The 20,553-nt window shown below is 43.1% G+C and overlaps 1 protein-coding gene across 4 annotated transcripts in view; it reads right to left on the bottom strand.

Annotated features, from left to right (window-relative positions):
* Positions 1–13,150: 13,150 nt before the first annotated feature.
* LOC115132319 (F-box only protein 6-like) overlaps positions 13,151–20,553 on the bottom strand; it is a 30,949-nt gene continuing 23,546 nt past the window's right edge. For all 4 annotated transcript variants that reach the window (XM_029664853.2, XM_065020790.1, XM_065020791.1 and 1 more), the window contains one exon: positions 13,151–14,546. In XM_029664853.2, coding sequence (XP_029520713.1) covers positions 14,400–14,546 — 147 coding nt within the window. In that variant the 3' untranslated portion in view covers positions 13,151–14,399. The remainder of the gene's footprint in view (positions 14,547–20,553) is intronic.

Genomic DNA, 20,553 nt, shown 5'->3' on the forward strand with positions numbered 1-20,553 from the left:
ACGGCGGTTGGCATCCAATAAATGTTGCATTACCGCCACCTACTAGACTGGGGTGTAACTCCCTTATACATTGATTAAATAAATACAAATACCCTACCATTTACACTACACTCACAAAAAAACTACATCAAAACATACACCACCCTACTACACTATTTAAATCTATTTAGTCATACTTCAGGCCAACAGCATGAAAGGATGGGACACCAGCCCTTAACACACCCTGTAAATCTTCTGATTTTCAACCCAGCTAGCACGGTGGATCTGGGCCAATTCCGTCTGAGTCGGGGCACTCGAGAGTCAGACTCGGCCGACGTCATGTGACCCTGGGCCGCCTTAGGCAGTATTACTTATTTCTAGGATGTGGTGATTGAGCTTGGGCCGATTCTGGTGTGAGTTATCTGGCCCAAATGTATTACTTGGGTCTCAGGCCGATTGGGGCTACTCTCTGGCAGATGATTACACGGGCTGCTTTATATAACATTTCATTATTTATTTATTGTTCCATATTTTCTCATTATTTCTGTGATCAAAAAATACAATTAACATTTAAATTAAATTATTTCAGAGTCCAGATTAAGTAGTATTTTAGTACTTCATGTAACGCAATTTATAAGCATTCAAAACTTTGTGGATGGAGCCTCCCGAGTGGTGCAGCGGTCTAAGATACTGCATCGCAGTGAAAACTGCTTTGCCACAGATGCTAGTTCGATACCCGTGCCGGCCGTGACCGGGAGACCCATGAGGCGACGCACAATTGGCCCAGCATCTTCTGAGTTAGGGGAGGGTTTGGCCGGCCGGAATGTCCTTATCTCATTGCGCTGTAGCGACTCCAGTGGAGGGCCAGGCGCATGCACGCTGACAGGGTCCCCAGGTGTACGGTCCAACATGTATTTTTAGGGGGTGGATGGGTATAATTTATATGCATAAAATGTATAATAGTAATATTTAAAATGACTAAATCAGGTCATTTTGTATACATTTATTTAAATTTGCATCGGGCCGCTTCTGGGGGGATTCTGGTAAGATGCCGGCAAAGTCAGCTGAATTCCGGTAGATGGAAACGGCCCGATATACTTGGGCCGATTCAGGGCAGTCATTCATTTTGATTCCAGGCCGAGTCCAACACTGGTCCAATTCAATCAGTTCCGGCCCCCCGGAAGAGGGCCGGCTTCTGGGCAGATTCTTCATTGCTAGCTGGGAAGTCTCGCACACCCATGTGCACACCCACCCTCACACACACATACCAATACTTTCCCCAATGCTACACATTTCTTTGCTTCATGCCCTTCTGCACACTTCTCACACATAGGAAACTCCCTCCTTCACACTTCTGCCACATTCCCATAAGCTTGACACCTGTAACAATGTAATGTATTCAGCACAAAAGCTCGTACAGGATACCTTATACAGTATATCCGAACATTTCTTTATCAGGTAAAGACACAACATCAAAACTCAAAATAACAGACAACGACTCTTCTGTTTCACCACTCACGCCACCCTTCCTGCGCGCCCCAAACGACGAGCATCACAAACACCAGGAATCTTCAGTTGGTCAACTTTCACATTTACCGCTACCCCAGTAATCACTCCTTTCAATGGCGCCCTTTTCATGGGAGCAAAATAATTCACATCTCTTACCCCATTCATTTAAAGCGGAGTGCCTGCTCCCTCTGACCAGCAGAATCACAAATAATTATCACAAAGCCACTTCTGGTTACCCTCACCAATTCCACATCACCCAACTCTGTTTTCACCCACCCTGAAATTACAAATAGTTCAGCCAAAAGGCAAGGGTCCACTTTTTCCAAAAACGTCAAAAACTTCACCCCTACTATCAGACTCATCTTTATCCTGACCCTCAGTGCAAGCCTCGGGCTCTGAGAACTTCACCACACCTACCACCTCTGATCATTCACTTCCATTCATCCTCCTGTCTTCAGCTCACTCTGCTTACACTTTCTACCATTCTTCTTTAACAAACCATCTCACCCTCTGCTGCGCCCCAACCCAACACATCCGACTCAGCTTTAGAATCTTAGTGAAATATTCATTATTGGTTTTGGGTGTGTTAGGCCAAGGCTAGAGTGACAACCCACAGGATGGCAGACCCCCAGGGCCAGGACTGAGCAGGCCAGCAGCTAGGGATTGCCTAAACACGTATCTCTCCTGACGTGGGCATTTTCTCAATGCAGACTCCTTTAGTCGTACTGTATTCCATTTAAGGCATCCAGGCCTTATGAAAGTTGCCCAGTATACCCATAATCTTGTATAAAATAAAATCTAGTGATACATAACTTGCCATTTTAGGAGGATAACCAACCCTTGGTTACACAGTTTCTTCAAATAACAGTCTCCAGTATCAAGATTTCCAAGCAAACAAAAACAGGAAGAAGGGAGAATCTGTAGACATGCTAAGATTAGATACTCTAACGTGCAAATATGCCCCCTTTTGTGTTTTACAGCTCCGTCATGAGGCTGTGCATTATCATGCTGAAACATAAGGTGATGGCCGCCGATGAATGGCATCTCGTCATGTTCTCTCTAGGCATTCAAATTACCATCGATAAAATGCAATTGTGTTTGTCTCCTGTAGCTTATGCCTGCCCATACCATAACCCCACCACCACCATGGGGCACTCTGTTCACAATGTTGACATCAGCAAATCACTCACCAACACAACGCAATACACATCTGCCCGGGACTGTTGAAACCAGCATTCATCCGTGAAGAGAACACTTCTCCAGTGTGCCAGTGGCCATCAAAGGTGAGCATTTGCACACTGAAGTCGGCAACGATGCCAAACTGCAGTCAGGTCAAGACCCCGGTGAGGACGCGAACATGCAGATGAGCTTCCCTGCGGCGGTTTCTGACCGTTTGTGCAGAAATTATTCAGTTGTGCAAACCCAATTTTATCAGCTGTCCAGGTGGCTGGTCTCAGATGATCCCACAGGTGAAGAAGCCGGAAGTGGAGGTCCTGGGATGGCGTGGTTACATGTGGTCTGAGGTGAAGAAGCCGGAAGTGGAGGTCCTGGGCTGGTGTGGTTACACGTGGTCTGCGGTGAAGAAGTCGGAAGTGGAGGTCCTGGGCTGGTGTGGTTACATGTGGTCTGCAGTTGTGAAGCCAGTGGGACGTACTGACAAATTCTCTAAAATCACTTTGGAGGCAGTTTATGGTAGAGAATTAACATTAAATTCTCTAGCAACAGCTGTGGTAGACATTCCTGCAGTCAGGATGGCAACTGCACACTCCCTCAAAAGTTCAGACATCTGTTGCATTATGTTGTGACAAAACTGCACATTTTAGAGTGGCCTTTTATTGTTCCCAGCACAAGATGCACTTGTGTAATGATCATGCTGGTGAATCAGCTTCTTGATATGCCATACCTGTCAGGTGGATGGATTATCTTGGCAAAGTAGAAATGCTCACTAACAGGGATGTAAACAAATTTGTGCACAAAATATGGAACATTTCTGGTTTATTTTATTTCAGCTCACGAAACATTGGACCAACACTTTACGTTGTGTTTTTATACAAGGCAACGTGCTGACTATGAACTGATACTTGGATAATGAAATAGATTTTTAGTCTCCTCTCACAATAACTAATCAATTTCTTTGATCTAGAGTCAAGCTAATAAATCAACTTGCTTTTAGGGCCCATAGGGTCAAGAGTTACATTAAAAGTCTGGGGTGTTCAGAGTTTAGAAATACAGCCATCCCTAAAATGTCATTTTAATGATACAGTGCAAGACTATCAAGACAATTCCACATAGGTCTTCAATTCATTTTTATTCTCCATCATTTTGTAACATCCAAACATGGAAGAATTACAAATGGACACTTTATTCCAGGCCTAAATTACCCTGCGGGCAAAACTGGTTGAAATGAAATCATCACAACCATCACATCCTTATAACCAGATTTGCCTCGAGGTATCCTGCCTTTTAGAAGAGGGTTTAGGGAAGGGACGTCCCAAGGATCACGGATATTGTGGCGGAAGAATCAGAATAAGATCGTAACATAGATAATTAAGATGTCTTATCTGCATAATGTCACACCTTGATCTGTTTCCCCTGTCTTTGTGATTGTCTCCACCCCCCCTCCAGGTGTCGCCGATCTTCCCCATTATCCCCTGTGTATTTGTACCTGTGTTCTCTGTTTGTCTGTTGCCAGATCGTTTTGTTTCGTCAAGCCTACCAGCGTTTTTTCCCTCTGTTCCTGTCTTTCGATTGTTCCTGTTTTCTAGTTTTCCCGGTGTAGACCTTTTCTGCCTGCCCTGACCCTGAGAATGCCTGCCGTCCTGTACCTTTGCCCCACCTATCTGGATTATGGCCCCTGCCTGCCATTGACCTGTCTTTTGCCTGCCCCTGTTGGATTAATAAACTGTTGTTACTTCAACGTTGTCTGCATCTGGGTTTTACCTGAAACCCGATACATAATATGCTTATATGATTGAACTGTTGAACTATTTTTATTACAATGTATCCCTTCAGACTCTGGTGTTGGCAGTTGCACTTCCTCCTTCATATGGGCCTCAGTCACCTGGGGCCCAGAGGGGAGAAGTCAGGCTTGTCTATCACATGTCCCTGTTGCTATGCAAAATATCAGAAAGAAAGGAGGACAGGAGGGAACATTGTCTTCACATGTAGATTAATGGGGAACCAATTACTCCACAATGTCTGTGCCCAGTCACTCCATCCTTCGGCTTTGGGGGAGATAAGGTCTGAGACAGTATGTGTGTGGGGTAGTGTCTGGAAACATTGTAAGTCACCTCTGATGTTGCACCTATCCTGGGATAGTGTAGGACCTAGAAGCTCACTCCCCTCCTTGAGTTCGTCTAGGCGTGTGGTCAAGGACATTAATTTTTCTTGAGAAAGGGGTATCTGGAGTTGACAATTGATTTAAAAGTCTTGTCTTCGGAGCCAAACTCTGTACAATAAGAACAGTCTTCATGGCAAATGCTATCTGGCTGGGAGATTGCTCTTTATCATATATCAAGTCTAACCTTGTGACCCATTCCACACATCTGCTGTTTGTCATGTAGACTAAGGGGGTGTATCCTTTGTGTCGGGGCTCTCAACGAATCATCTAAGAGTGGTTCGTAGACTAGCCATCGTTACGCAAATCACGGTCGCTAATACACTAACAGCTTACAGACGGTAGTCAATTAAGGTCACAGTTATGAAAACTTAGGACACTAAAGAGGCCTTTCTACTGACTCTGGAAAACACCAAAAGAAAGAGCAGGCTTCCTGCTCATCTGCGTGAACGTGCCTTAGGCATGCTGCAAGGTGGCATGAGGACTGCAGATGTGGCCAGGGCAAAAAATTGCAATGTCCGTACTGTGAGATGCCTAAGACAGCACTACAGGGAGACAGGACAGAAAGCTGATCGTTCTCGCAGTGGCAGACCACATGTAACAACACCTGCACAGGATCGGTACATCAGAACATCACACCTGCAGGACAGGTATAGAATGGCAACAACAACTGCCCGAGTTACACCAGAAACTCTCAATCCCTCCATCAGTGCTCAGACTGTCCGCAATAGGCTGAGAGAGGCTGGACTGAGGGTTTGTAGGCCTGTTGTAAGGCAGGTCCTCACCAGACATCACAGGCACAGACACAAACCCACAGTTGCTGGACCAGACAGGACTGGCAAAAAGTGCCCTTCACTGACGAGTCGCGGTTTTGTCTCACCAGCGGAGATGGTTGATTTGCGTTTATCGTCGAAGGAATGAGCGTTACGGAATGAGGTCTGTACTCTGGAGCGGGATCAATTTGGAGGTGGAGGGTCTGTCATGGTCTGGGGCGGTGTGTCACAGCATCATCGGACTGAGCTTGTTGTCATTGCAGGCAATCTCAACACTGTGCGTTACAGGGAAGACATCCTCCCCCCTCATGTGGTACCCTTCCTGCAGGCTGATTCTGACATGACCCTCCAGCATGTCACCAGTCATACTGCTCGTTCTGTGCGTGATTTCCTGCAAGACAGGAATGTCAGTGCTCTGCCATGGCCAGTGAAGAGCCCGGATCTCAATCCCATTGAGCACGTCTGGGACCTGTTGGATCGGAGGGTGAGGGCTAGGGCCATTCCCCCCAGAAATGTCTGGGAACTTGCAAGTGCCTTGGTGGAAGAGTGGGGTACCATCTCACAGCAAGAACTGGCAAATCTGATACAGTCCATGAGGAGGAGATGCACTGCAGTACTTAATGCAGCTGGTGGCCACACCAGATACTGACTGATACTTTTGATTTTGACTCCCCCTTTGTTCAGGGACACATTATTCCATTTCTGTTAGTCACATGTCTGTTGAACTTGTTCAGTTTATGTCTCAGTTGTTGAATCTTGTGTAAATATTTGTATGAACATAACATGTTACGTTTGCTGAAAATAAACGCAGTTCACAGTGAGAGGACGGTTCTTTTTTTTTTTGCTGAGTTTACTTATTGGTTTGGTTCTGTCCTCTATAGTGCTGTCCGGTTAGAAGATGATATTGAGGCACATCACTGTACTTGATATTCACCACACACACACACACACACACACACACACTTGAAGATGTTTATATGACTTGGTAATCTGTATGACTTGGAATCTTATTGTTGTGATTCTATAAAGACAAAGATAAGCACACATGTAAACAGAATTAGTTCATGGGTATAACTATGCAATATACATATGTACATGCAGGGGCGCAACTTTCACTGGGGATGGGGGGTGACATGTCCCCCCCACATTCTGAAATTTTGTCTCCCGGAGTTTTATCATTGGAATGTGATCAGTCGGGTAGGCTGTTTGGGGAGTTAATCTGACTGGATAAAAAAATAATACATACATACATACATACATACATACATATACACTGCAAATTTCACATGCTGTTGTGCAAATGGATTCGACAACAGGTGGAAATTATAGGCAGTTAGCAAGACACCCCCAATAAAGGAGTGGTTCTGCAGGTGGTGACCACAGACCACTTCTCAGTTCCAATGCTTCCTGGCTGATGTTTTGGTCACTTTTGAATGCTGACGGTGCTTTCACTCTAGTGGTAGCATGAGACGGAGTCTACAACCCACACAAGTGGCTCAGGTAGTGCAGCTCATCCAGGATGGCACATCAATGCGAGCTGTGGCAAGAAGGTTTGCTGTGTCTGTCAGCGTAGTGTCCAGAGCATGGAGGCGCTACCAGGAGACAGGCCAGTACATCAGGAGACGTGGAGGAGGCCGTAGGAGGGCATCAACCCAGCAGCAGGACCGCTACCTCCGCCTTTGTGCAAGGAGGAGCAGGAGGAGCACTGCCAGAGCCCTGCAAAATGACCTCCAGCAGGCCACAAATGTGCATGTGTCTGCTCAAACGATAAGAAACAGACTCCATGAGGGTGGTATGAGGGCCCGACGTCCACAGGTGGGGGTTGGGCTTACAGCCCAACACCGTGCAGGACGTTTGGCATTTGCCAGAGAACACCAAGATTGGCAAATTCGCCACTGGCGCCCTGTGCTCTTCACAGATGAAAGCAGGTTCACACTGAGCACATGTAACAGACGTGACAGGGTCTGGAGACGCCGTGGAGAACGTTCTGCTGCCTGCAACATCCTCCAGCATGACCGGTTTGGAGGTGGGTCAGTCATGGTGTGGGGTGGCATTTCTTTGGGGGGCCGCAGAGCCCTCCATGTGCTCGCCAGAGGTAGCCTGACTGCCATTAGGTACCGAGATGAGATCCTCAGACCCCTTGTGAGACCATATGCTGGTGCGGTTGGCCCTGGGTTCCTCCTAATACAAGACAATGCCAGACCTCCTGTGGCTGGAGTGTGTCAGCAGTTCCTGCAAGAGGAAGGCATTGATGCTATGGACTGGCCCGCCCGTTCCCCAGACCTGAATCTAATTGAGCACATCTGGGACATCATGTCTCGCTCCATTCATCAACGCCACGTTGCACCACAGACTGTCCAGGAGTTGGCGGATGCTTTAGTCCAGGTCTGGAAGGAGATCCCTCAGGAGACCATCCGCCACCTCATCAGGAGCATGCCCAGGCGTTGTAGGGAGGTCATACAGGCACGTGGAGGCCACACACACTACTAAGCCTCATTTTGACTTGTTCTAAGGACATTACATCAAAGTTGGATCAGCCTGTAGTGTGGTTTTCCACTTTAATTTTGAGTGTGACTCCAAATCCAGACCTCCATGGGTTGATAAATTTGATTTCCTTTGATAATTTTTGTGTGATTTTGTTGTCAGCACATTCAACTATGTAAAGAAAAAAGAATTAAATAATAATAATATTTAAATCATTCAGATCTAGGATGTGTTATTTTAGTGTTCCCTTTATTTTTTTGAGCAGTGTATGTATACAGTTATGTCCCCCCCACTTCTAAAACCAAAGTTGCAACCCTGTGTACATTAATAAATGGCATTACAATTACAACATGTCTATAAAGGGCAATAAACACAGCATCAATATTAACATAAACATTCACCTTTAGGACAGAGAAAGAAACCAATTACTTGGATTGACAAAGGGTAAAGATTTATGCCACTCTCTCTCTTCAGCCTTGCATGAGAATCTGCCAGGTTGAGACCTTGTGCAACCAATGTAATAACACTTATGGCAGTATGGAATAATACTACATACGACATACGGGTGGGTGCAGTGTCCAGATGCGCATTTCCAAGGTTGGGAATGGCAGGGCTATGTAACTGAGTTTGATGCTCCTTAAGTTTGTGCTATTAGTAAATAAAAATGAGAGACTGGGTTGCTTAGGTAGGCTGAGGAGCCAAATTAACGAGACTTAAGGGAAATTGAAGGGAGTGTGAGAGGAAGTTAGGTAGGGGAAGTTAAGTAGAGGAGAGGAGCAGGACGGCCTCTTTTTACAATTCGTTTAAAATGGCCCTCGACATGGTTTGTGAAATTATCTAAAATGCGCACAAATTCCATTAGGGAAAAAAAAGGTATCTCTGGTAATACGGGTCATATTTTTTCAAATAATTTAGGCTAGACACAAGCTGCTCTCTTTGCTGTGAACCTGCTCCATTTCCCCGCTCTGGCACTCTGAGGCTGCGTGACAGCAAACTTGCAAAGTCTACTCAAGCTGGCCTGTGCTCTTGGTTATAACAGGTGATCAAATTATACAATGTATCAACTTTGCTCGTTCGGTGCGCTGTTCCAATGTAACACATTTACTAATCTAACAGAACCCATATCAGGGTCTGCACCCAGCTCGTCATTACAGCTGAATTATATATTTTTAAACTGATGGAGGAATAAATGCTGTTGTGGAAAATTACATAATTAGTCATGCTATCCTGTGTTTTACTGCTTAAAGAATAATCTCTCGTTATTCTCGTGTTTTTCTAACTTGATACAAACTTGTCTTTGTGTGACTTAGTCATAAGACTGGGCATACAGCTAAGAGACGTTTGGGTGCGACTGTAGCATGTGCCATCCCGTGGGTTTACTATCTACAAGTCACATGTACAGAAACCTGCAGAAAGGAGTACAATATAGTGATTGCTGTTGTGAATGCAGTTACACGGTTGAGCCCTCAGCACGAGGTTGATAGCCTATCTTAAATCTGCACAGACAACTAAGTGCCTTTTACACACACCATCTGCTGAATGCCACGTACACAAAAAGTATGTATTTTTCTATAAAAGCAGAGACCGACTATGCTTGTTAAGCTTTTGAAGGGTTAAAGTTGATTTTGGGGATCTTCTGAAGACCCCCACCATTGATTATGTTATTAATTTGCTTACGTGCCGTTGTACTTATGCTCACTGTATAGCTGAATATTGAGACCTCTGTCTGTGTCTAGCTCTCTGCCAAAACCCGCAGCCCCGCGTCTGTGAGAAAAGGGACTGTGGGTGATAGTGAGACGGCGTCTGTTTTTCTCTGAAAAAAGGTCCGATTTGCATACCACTGAGACAGGTTCTCAGAAACCTTGTGTTAAGAATAGGTTTTGACATAGATCACACATAAGGTGTGATCTCGGGTATAGAAGATCCTGTCTTTTGTTCGGGGCAGAACTCAGAAGAGACATCAGTTGTATGTCTGATGTTTGACTTCTGTCTAAAGCTAAATTTTGATAAAAATTGTTATGATTTATAAGTGCACATTTTGAGTATTCCTTATTTGTTAAGTAAATAACAGAGCCCAGAAAAGTGGAACCAACACTTTCAACTCTGAACCATTCTTGGTGATGATTGATTGCTTCATATTTGCAAATCTTATAAAAGTGTTGTTTCCTTTGATTATAATTTATACGGCAATGCACAGGAAATGGGACGGAGAGAAGCAGGTGAGTGAGGGCAGGTAGGGGATGCGGCTGGCTGAATACAGTTGAAAATGAAGTGGATATTATTGGACTGGCGCATACAAGAGACTAGCGGCTGTTGCTTAAATTCAATAGAATTTATTAACAAAACAGACTTTATAAACATTTATAACCAGAGCCAGCAGGTTCTTTAGATTGGTATGGCTGAAAAATTAGGTATCATATGAAACGGTACTACGGTATTCTAAAACGTTGGTATCATAAGTATCATGAGTAACGGTTTCCATGCAAAAAAGGAGAACACAAAAACAAGCCGTCTTTCAGTTATTATATATATATTTTTAAACCAGGCCATTTTCAAGTAACCTAATTTTCCGCTTTCACTCAGAAAACCATTGGCCACAAGGTACCTTCTGTCAATTGGTCAAAGTATCCAGAATTGGACTTGTGTTGATTTTGTGAGTGTCTTCTGCCCAGGAGGAGAAGGCACTACGCCTTACGTCCTCAGGAGGAGAACTGTGTCCGGCTTTGCTCTCCAAAGCAGAGCGCCGCTGAAGGGAGTGATAATTGGGGCGTATTCAATCCGCTGATTCTGTTGCAAAATGTTTCTTAAATGAAGGAAACAGAACAAAACAGGGGTGGTCTCAAAGACTAGATGTAACATGGTAAATGTAAATCCGGGACACTCAAATGAGAATGATATGTTACATATTTGGTATGGTTACATGAGATATGTTACTAGTTGCAATATACCTTAAGTAACCTATACAACGAAATGGATGATGGACAACCACAAAATAACATATACAGTACCAAAGGAAATATAACAATTTATGTACAGAACAATACATAATGCTCTCGTTGACCCACTGGCCCACTACCAAAACATTTTGCAACATTGAAGCTCCCCAAGAACACAGTGGCTTCCATCATTCTTAAATGGAAGAAGTTTGGAATCACCAAGACTCTTCCAAGAGCTAGCCGCAAGGCAAAACTGAGCAATTGGGGAAGAAGGGCCTTGGTCAGGGAGGTGACCAAGAACCCAATGGTAACCCTGACAGAATTCCAGAGTTCCTCTGTGGAGATGGGAGAACAATCCAAAAGGACAACCATCTCTGCAGCACTCCACCAATCAGGCCTTCATTGTAGAATGGCCAGACGGAAGCCACTCCTTAGTAAAAGGCACATGACAGCCCGCTTGGAGTTTGCCAAAATGGACCTAAAGACTCAGACCATGAGAAACAAGATTCTCTGGTCTGATGAAACCAAGATTGAACTATTTGGCCTGAATGCCAAGCATCACGTCTGGAGGAAACCTGTCACCATCCCTACTGTGAAGCGTGATGGTTGCAGCATCATGCTGTGGGGTCGTTTTTCAGCGGCATGGACAGAGACTAGTCAGGATCGAGGTAAAGAAAAATGAGACCAGAAAAATGAGACATTGTTCTAAACTCTTCAAGGCTCTCTCTCTCGGGTAACACACCACATCTGGTCTATGGAATGCCAGCTTTTAGGTTGTCACTAAGTCGTTGTCAGCTCAAACTATCTCTAGCAGACTAACTGCAGGAAGCTAGAGTGGAAACCATGTCTTTACAGAAACAGAATTAAACAGAACAGAAATGTCCTATTTGTTTAATATTAACAGTTATCAATCAATACTTAAATTAGGTAAATGTTTAAACAAAAAATGTTTAGGAGTAAAAATTTGTTTAACAAGTCATAATCTTGCATGGACTCACTGTGTGCAAGGGTTTAACATGATTTTGAATGACTTCATCTCTGTACCGCACACATACAGATAATTGTAAGGTCCCTCAGTTGAGTAGGGAATTTCAAAACAAAGCTTAACCACAGACCAGGGAGGTTTTCCAATGCATTGCAAAGAAGGGCACCTATTAGTAGATTGACATTGAATATCCCTTTGAGCATGAAGTTATTCATTACACTTGTGTATCAATACACCCAGTCACTACAAAAAAAGATACAGGCGTCCTTCCTAACTCAGTTGCCAGAGAGAAAGGAAACCTATCAGGTATTTTACCATGAGGTCAATGGTGATTTTAAAACAGTTACAGTTTAATGGATGTGATAGGAGAAAACTGAGGTTGGATCAACAACACTAGTTATTCCACAATACTAACCTAAATGAGCGTGAAAAGGAAACCAGCACAGAATAAAAAATATATAAAAACTTGCATCCTTTTCGCAGTAAGGCACTAAACTAAAACTGAAAAAAAGAAGAAAAAAAAACAGGGAAAAGAAATTAACTTATGTCCCGAATACAAAGCGTTATGTTTGGGGCAAATCCAACAACACATCACGGAGTACCACTCTTCTAATTTTCAAGCATGATGGTGGCAGCAGCATGCTATGGGTATGCTGGTCATCAGCAAAGACAAAGTTTTTATTTTTTATTTAAAGAAACAGAAGAGATCTAAACACAGGCAAAATCCTAAAGGAAAACTTGGTTCAGTCTGCTTTGCAACAGACACTGGGAGACAAATTCACCTTTCCAATAGGACAATAACCTAAAACAAGGCCAAATATACACTGGACTTGCTTACCAAGACGTCATTGAACGTTCCTGAGTGGCCTAGTTACAGTTGACTTAAATCCTTTTGAAAATCTACGGCAAGACTTGAAAATGGCTGTTTAGCAATGATCAACAACCAACTTGACTGAGCTTGAATTTGAAAAAGACTGTGCAAATATTATACACCATGTGTGCAAAGCTCTTAAGAGTTACCCAGAAAGACTCACTGCTGTAATCTCTGCCAAAGATTATTCTAACATTTATTGCCTCAGGGCTGTGAACACTTATGTAAATGAGATAGCTGTATTTAATTTACAATAAATGAGAAACAATTGTGGGGTATTGTGTGTACATGTTTTAGAAAAATGTATTTAATACATTTTGAATTCAGGCTGTAACAAGACAATGTGGAGTAAGTCAAGGGGTATGAATACTTTGAAGGCACTGTAAGTCACAACAATTACATTATAGATGTTAAGATATAGGTGAGTACAAGCAAAAGTGTTCAACTACGTTTCTTAAAAGGTGTTTGTCAAATGGGTCAGACGTTTATGTACCTAATACATTACATTGAAGTTCACACTTTCCTTTGGTCTGTCTTCCTCTGAATTGTACAGAGCAAACAGAAATGCACATTATATGCCTGTAATACATTGAAGTATTCCAGGCATATGTGAATTTTTGCTTTGCTCTGTACAATTCAGAGATGGACACAAATGATAAAGGTAACTGACAAAATAAAGAAAACAAAGTGTCTTAATAGGGCGCTGGCCACCACTAGCTAGAACAGCTTCAATGTGCCTGAGCACATTCTGTGTGATGAACTCCATTGGAGGGAGGCGAAACCATTCTTCAATGAGATATTCCATAACTTGGTGATTTATTGATGGTGGTAGAAAACGCTGTCTCAGGCACCGCTCCAGAATCTCCCATTAGTGTTCAATTGGGTTGAGATCTGGTGACTGACACAGGCAGACCACTATGCTCCTTTGAGACCCCTCTTTCAAAGTCACTGAGATCTCCTCTCGCCATAGTAACCAAAATAATGGGCAGCTGGGAATTTTTATACATGACCCGAAGTACAATGGGATGTTAATTGCTTAATTAACTCAGGAACAACACCTGTGTATACTTTGTATCCCTCATTTACTCAAACCTTTCCATTATTTTGGCAGTTACCTGTATTGTACAGCCAGAATCATTTATATCCACAGAGAAACATCAGTGTGCCTATTGCCTAAGGCTGAAAAGACAGAATGATGTATATCCACAGAGAAACATCAGTGTGCCTATTGCCTAAGGCTGAAAAGACAGAATGATGTATATCCACAGAGAAACATCAGTGTGCCTATTGCCTAAGGCTGAAAAGACAGAATGATGTATATCCACAGAGAAACATCAGTGTGCCTATTGCCTAAGGCTGAAAAGACAGAATGATGTATATCCACAGAGAAACATCAGTGTGCCTATTGCCTACGGCTGAAAAGACAGAATGATGTTCACTACACTAAGAGAGGTTTCAACGCGTGCAGGTCAGCAAAAAACATTCAAATGTAACCTCTTAGGAGAGTAAATGTGAACACCGAAATCTATCCGTCCACCGATGGGCAGATCTCGATGCTACTGTTGGTGACCCGAATTCCATACCAGCCGGCCCAAAACTGAGTGTCATTTCCTCCATGAATGAATCGGATGTAACGCACACCTGGTCCATAATTCTTGAACACATGAGTCATCTGAAACATTGAAAAGGTCATATGTTCAATTGTAATTCATATGCTTTGTTTAATTGGGAAATATGTTGTATAATAATAAATTATATATACACATATATAAATATATATGTATACATATACATACACATACATATAAATATACACACACACAGTTTGGACACCTACTCATTCCAGGGTTTTTCTACATTGTAGAATAGTAACGACATCAAACTATGAATTAACACATATGGCATCATATAGTAACCAAAAGTGTTAACAAATCAAAATATATTTAGTGAGATTATTCAAAGTAGCTACCCGTTGCACACTCTTGGCATTCTCTCAACAAGCTTCATGAGGTAGTCACCTGGAATGCATTTCAATTAACAGGTGTGCCTTTAAAAGTTAATTTGTGGAATTTCTTTCCTTAATGCGTTTGAGCCAATCAGTTGTGTTGTGACAAGGTAGGGTTGGTATACAGAAGATAACCCTAATTGGTTAAAGATCAGGTCCAGGGGGATTGGAGGGATGCCATGTGCGACTGACGTGTTTTCCGTTTGCTCCCGTGGTATTCTTAAAGTTTGTGAATTTTGCAGCAGAACGGTATTTATTTTCAAATATAAATTTGGTGATCCCTTTCCGTAAAAACCAAGATTACTTTGTACTTTGCTTTCGAATGTCAGCATGTCGACGAAACATAAGGCCAAAAGCATGACTTTGAGAAAACCCGGCCTACAAGACCCACTCTCATCACCGCCCTCTCCTGAGTCTGAGGGCCCGGGGACTCACACTTCACCCGGGGGTGCGGCTTGGCGGCGCTGAAATGAACATTCGAGGCCATCAAACTACTACGCTCTGAGATAGTTGAAATGAAAACGGAGGTGGTTGCTACGATTGAGGCCAGAATACAGGAGGTTTCTGATACTTTAAAAGCAGATTTAACCATCCTGCGGAACGAGACTATGCCAGCAATCACATCACTCAAAACAACAACGGCGTCGCACACTACAACGATTGCAGCACTGGAGACCTCCGCTACTAATGTCTCCGACTTAACCACATCCCTGGAGGCTGAAGTGAAACGCCTAGCTGTAGATTTGAAAAAGGTGAAGAAGAGCTGTGTGAGTTTAGAGGGATTCTCTCGCCGTAATAATCTGAGACTTGTATCGGTCCCAGAGTCAGCGGAAATGCATCGCGCCACAGATTTCGTTTCAGGGCTGCTGAAGGATGTTCTTGCCTTAGATGAAAAGCCCCTGATTGATCGTGCCCACCGGTCGCTGCGCCCAAAGCCCCGGGATCGGGAGAGGCCCCGTGACATAATTCTTTGAGTGCACTTTTTTCATGAGAAGATGGAGATTCTCCGACGAGCCTGCAATACCACTGAGCTTTCAAGGACAGAGATTCTACATCTACCAGGACTACTCCCCTACTGTTTCCAGGCAGCGCGCAGCTTTCGGACAGGCCAAACGAGTACTTCAGGACAATCCAGGTGTGAAGTATGGACTGCGATTCCCGGCCCGTTTATGGCTCTCTCGAGGGTAAAGACTACACATTTGAGTCTTCGGATGAGGCTATGGCTCACATTCACATCAAGAAGTATTGAACTTGCTCACAGTTCAGCAACTGTTGCTTGTGAACTGTGGATAGTAAGTAACCCACCTGTGGTACAATTATGTTTAGATATAACAGGCTAGTCTTGTATAGTTGGCGAACCCATTCAGGCTTATTTGATGTGATCTAATGTTTTGATCATCTAGTGTGTGTGCCTTACAAGCATTCAGTCATTTTAATTTAATTGTATTAAGGTTTTACTTAACTCCTGTGTTTCTAGGCTCTCGCTCAGCTATTCAGTTTGTTTACACAGTGTCTCAGTGACTCAAAATATTTTTGGTTATTTGTTTACTGCATCCGTTTGCATTGACCCAGTAAACAGTAAATGTCTCGAGGCTACACGTTTTTTTGGGGGGTCTCACATCAATTTTTTAAGTTTTGAGCGTCATTTATGCCCAGCAAACGTTCAACGTTGCGCACACGTAGTTTTTTGGTATTGGTTGTAAGCGGTCTCAGCGTCAACTGGACAACTATTATAATTATTATTATTTTTGATTGTCTTACTACGATTTACTTACTTCAAATTAAGGTTTTTGGCTGAGAGCCTTCATACATTTTATTTATTTTCTCTCTCAATGCCTGTTATAAGACTGGGAATATAATTATATACTATATATCTACAAGTGGTGCTTTTGTCATTTCGTTTGCACAAGGGATTCACTTTTTTTTAATACATTTTTAATAAAAAATGTTTTTTTTAAATCTTTCTTTTTGCTGCTTGATCCACTAACAAAACGCGACTTTAAAGAGCGGGACTGTGGGTTTATGTTTAAGACCGCACTCTCACAGACATACTGTGCGAAGAGAATATGTTCTATTTAGGCTTGCACCTCATTTGGGGAGGTATTGTCTGGGATGGGGGGAGGGGGTGGGGAGATTGAATTGTTCAGTTCTAATGTTGTCATTCTGTCTTTTTTTTTCTTTTTTTCTGTACTTTCTCCAAACATCTACCACCGTACATTATTACTCTGAGACAAGTTATTCCGGGGTTCTAGGCGCTCATTGCTTTTCCATTCTATGCTCTAATGACAGGGTTGAATAACGGGAATGCCCAGAGGGGCCGAAATAATGCCATCAAGTACATTTCATGGAACATCAAAGGGGTTAATAACCCGGTGAAGCGTAAGAGGGTGTTGACACACTTAAAGGGTTTGAATGCAAATATTGCATTTCTACAAGAGACTCACTTGAGGACTGGTGAGCATTTTAGGATGCGTAGGGACTGGGTTGGTCAAGTGTCCCACTCAAACTTTCATAGTAAATCAAGAGGTGCTGCTATTCTGATTGATAAAGCTACTCCCTATGTAGCTTCTGAGGTTATTGCTGATCCTAAGGGACGATACGTCATAGTAACCGGTAAACTGTTTTCTACCCCTCTTGTTTTGGCTAGTGTTTATGCTCCCAATTGGAATGACACAAGTTCCATTTCTTCCTTTTTGTCTGCTATACCCAATTTAGATTCTCATTTGTTGATTTTAGGGGGGATTTCAACTGTAAAATGTCCCCAGTTCTTGACAAGTCCTCACAAACAATTGCAGGCCCATCTAAATGTGCCCTACTTATTCAAGCCTTTCTTCAGAAATATGCTTTGTTTGAGGCCTGGTGTTTCCTACATCCTACAGATAGACAGTATTCCTTTTATTCGCATGTTCATCAAACATACTCCCGGATTGATTACTTATTTTTGGACAAAATACTTCTGCCTAACCTTCGGCAGTGTACTTACGAGAGTATTGTTATTTCTGACAATTCACCATTAGTGCTTGAACTAGTTTCCCCAGCGACCTCCTATGTGTTATCAATGGCGTCTCAACCCCATTTTACTCTCAGATAAGGAGTTTGTCAATTTCATTTCTTCTGAAATCACCTTATTCCTAGAAACTAATTCAACACCAGGTATGTCCTGCTCTACCATATGGGAGTCTCTCAAAGCATAACTACGTGGCCAAAATATTTCTTATACAGCCAACCAAAACAGAGTTCGCTCTCAGCGATTTCGGGACCTGAGCGAGTCCATAGCCACATTTGATGAGAAGTATGCTACGGATCCTTCCTCTGATCTGCATAAAGAGCGCCAACTACCCCAATCTGAATTTGATGAGCTTTCTACCAGGCAAGCTGAACAGTTACTCTTGCGAGCTTGATACAAAGTCTATGAACAAAGCGACAAGGCCAGTAAACTCCTTGCACATCAGATCCGTAAATCTGAGGCCTCACGTTTAATCCCACAAATAAGGACCCCGTCTGGTGCCACCACAGTTATACATAAAGAGATCAATGATCAATTCAAACAATTTTACTCTGCACTACACACCTCTAAATCCCCTCAAGACCCTTCACTGATTGATTCCTTCTTTGATGGCTTGAATATGCCTTCAATTGATACAGACTCCCATGACTGTTTAGAAGAAGAATTTAGGCCTGAGGAGATTGCAACAGCAGTGTCCGCAATGAAAAGTGGTAAATCACCGGGTCCGGACGGTTTTCCAACTGAATTTTACAGGACGTTTTCTAGTCTGCTTTGCCCATTCTTGTCTCGACTATTTGCAGAGTGCCTTAATACCTCAAAGCTACTGCCTAGTCTTTATCAGGCTTCAATTTCATTACTATTAAAGAAAAACAAAGACCCCCTGGAATGTGGATCCTATCGCCCAATCTCGCTTTTAAACCGTGATTACAAAATCCTAGCCATGCTTTTAGCCATCCGTATGAAAGACTCGCTGCACCAAGTAATACACTCTGACCAGACTGGCTTTGTGAGAAATAGGCATTTATTTTTCAATATTAGGCGCCTTATGAACATACTGTACTCCCCAGCGTCGGGGGGACCCGGAGGTGGTGGTCTCACATGATGCGGAAAAAGCGTTTGACCGCGTTGAGTGGGATTACCTAACAGCTGCCCTTTATAGATTTGGCTTTGGCCCCAAATTCATTGCGTGGATAAAGATCCTTTATTTTTCCCCCATGGCTTCGGTACGGACTAATAACTTGTCCTCTGACTATTTTCCCTTGCACCGCGGATCCAGACAGGGTTGTCCACTCTCCCCCTTGTTGTTTGCTTTGGCAATCGAGCCACTCTCCATTGCACTAAGCTCTAATGATGCCATTCAAGGTATAATCAGGATGGGCTTAGAGCAGAATATCTTGCTATATGCTGACGACCTCCTTTTGGTTTATCTCCAACCCTGATACCTCATTGCCACGTGCCCTATCTGTTCTTAAAATGTTTGGATCAATCTCAGGGTACAAGCTGAATCTAGGCAAGAGTGAGCTTTTTCCGGTAAACAAGGCTGCTTTAAAGTGCTCTTTTACAAGTTCTCAGTTTATGATTGCCTGGGATCAATTCACCTACTTGGGAGTTAAAGTGACAAGGAAATATTCAAATTTGTTTCAGGAAAACATTGTTGCTCTAGCAGACAGTTTGAAACAATCTTTTACTTTTTGGAACTCGCTACCCCTTTCTCTTATCGGAAGGATTAATGTCATTAAAATGAATGTGTTGCCCAAATTTTTATATTTATTTCAATGTTTACCCATTTCTATTCAAAAATCTTTTTCATTTCACTGGATCAAACATTCATGCATTTTATTTGGGATAGCAAGGTACCACGGATTGGTAGAAAACATTTACAGAAGCCTAGGTCATTGGGGGGTTTAGCTCTACCAAATTTTCAGACATTCTACTGGGCTGCAAATTTCAGAGCCCTTCTGTACTGGCTGCAGACTGATCCTACTGGCCCTAGACCACTCTGGGTCCAGATGGAGTCAATCGTGTAAACCTGCAGCACTTTCCTCTGTGTTGTGCTCGTCTCTCCCAGTGTCCCTAGGCAAAAGGTGTGTCAACCCAATTGTAAAGCAGTCTCTTAAAATTTGGAATCAGTTCCGTTTAGCCTCCGAGGCTTTTCTCGATCAGGCCCAATCAATCAGAACATTTTATTTCCTTTGAATGATGGGGCATTTGGCACTCACTAGGCCTCTCCTCCCTAGCACAATTATTCTTTGATGATACATTTGCCTCTTTCTCAGCTGCAGGAAAAGTTCAATCTCCCCAATCCCATTATCTCCAGACTAGAAACTTTGTCAGAGCTAACCCACCTGGATTTCCCCATAGGCCTGCGAATACAGCTATAGAGAGCATCTTGGAGCTGAACAAGCTTCCTAGGGGTGCAATTTCAGATGTATATGCAATCATTCATGACTTACAGAACCCTTCTTTGGTGCCTTTAAAGACTCGATGGGAAAAGGATTTGGGGGAGGAACTTGGGGAAGACACCTGGGAATCTGTGCTGCACAGGGTGCACTCGTCCTTTTTTAGCACTAGACACAGCCTCATTCAATTCAAGGTGGTTCACCGTATCCACTGGTCGGGGGCCAAACTTGGAAGAATATTCTCTGATTTTGATCCTACCTGTGTCAG

The sequence above is a fragment of the Oncorhynchus nerka genome, linkage group LG7 (assembly GCF_034236695.1).
Source record: "Oncorhynchus nerka isolate Pitt River linkage group LG7, Oner_Uvic_2.0, whole genome shotgun sequence".
NCBI classification, from domain to species: Eukaryota; Metazoa; Chordata; class Actinopteri; order Salmoniformes; family Salmonidae; genus Oncorhynchus; species Oncorhynchus nerka.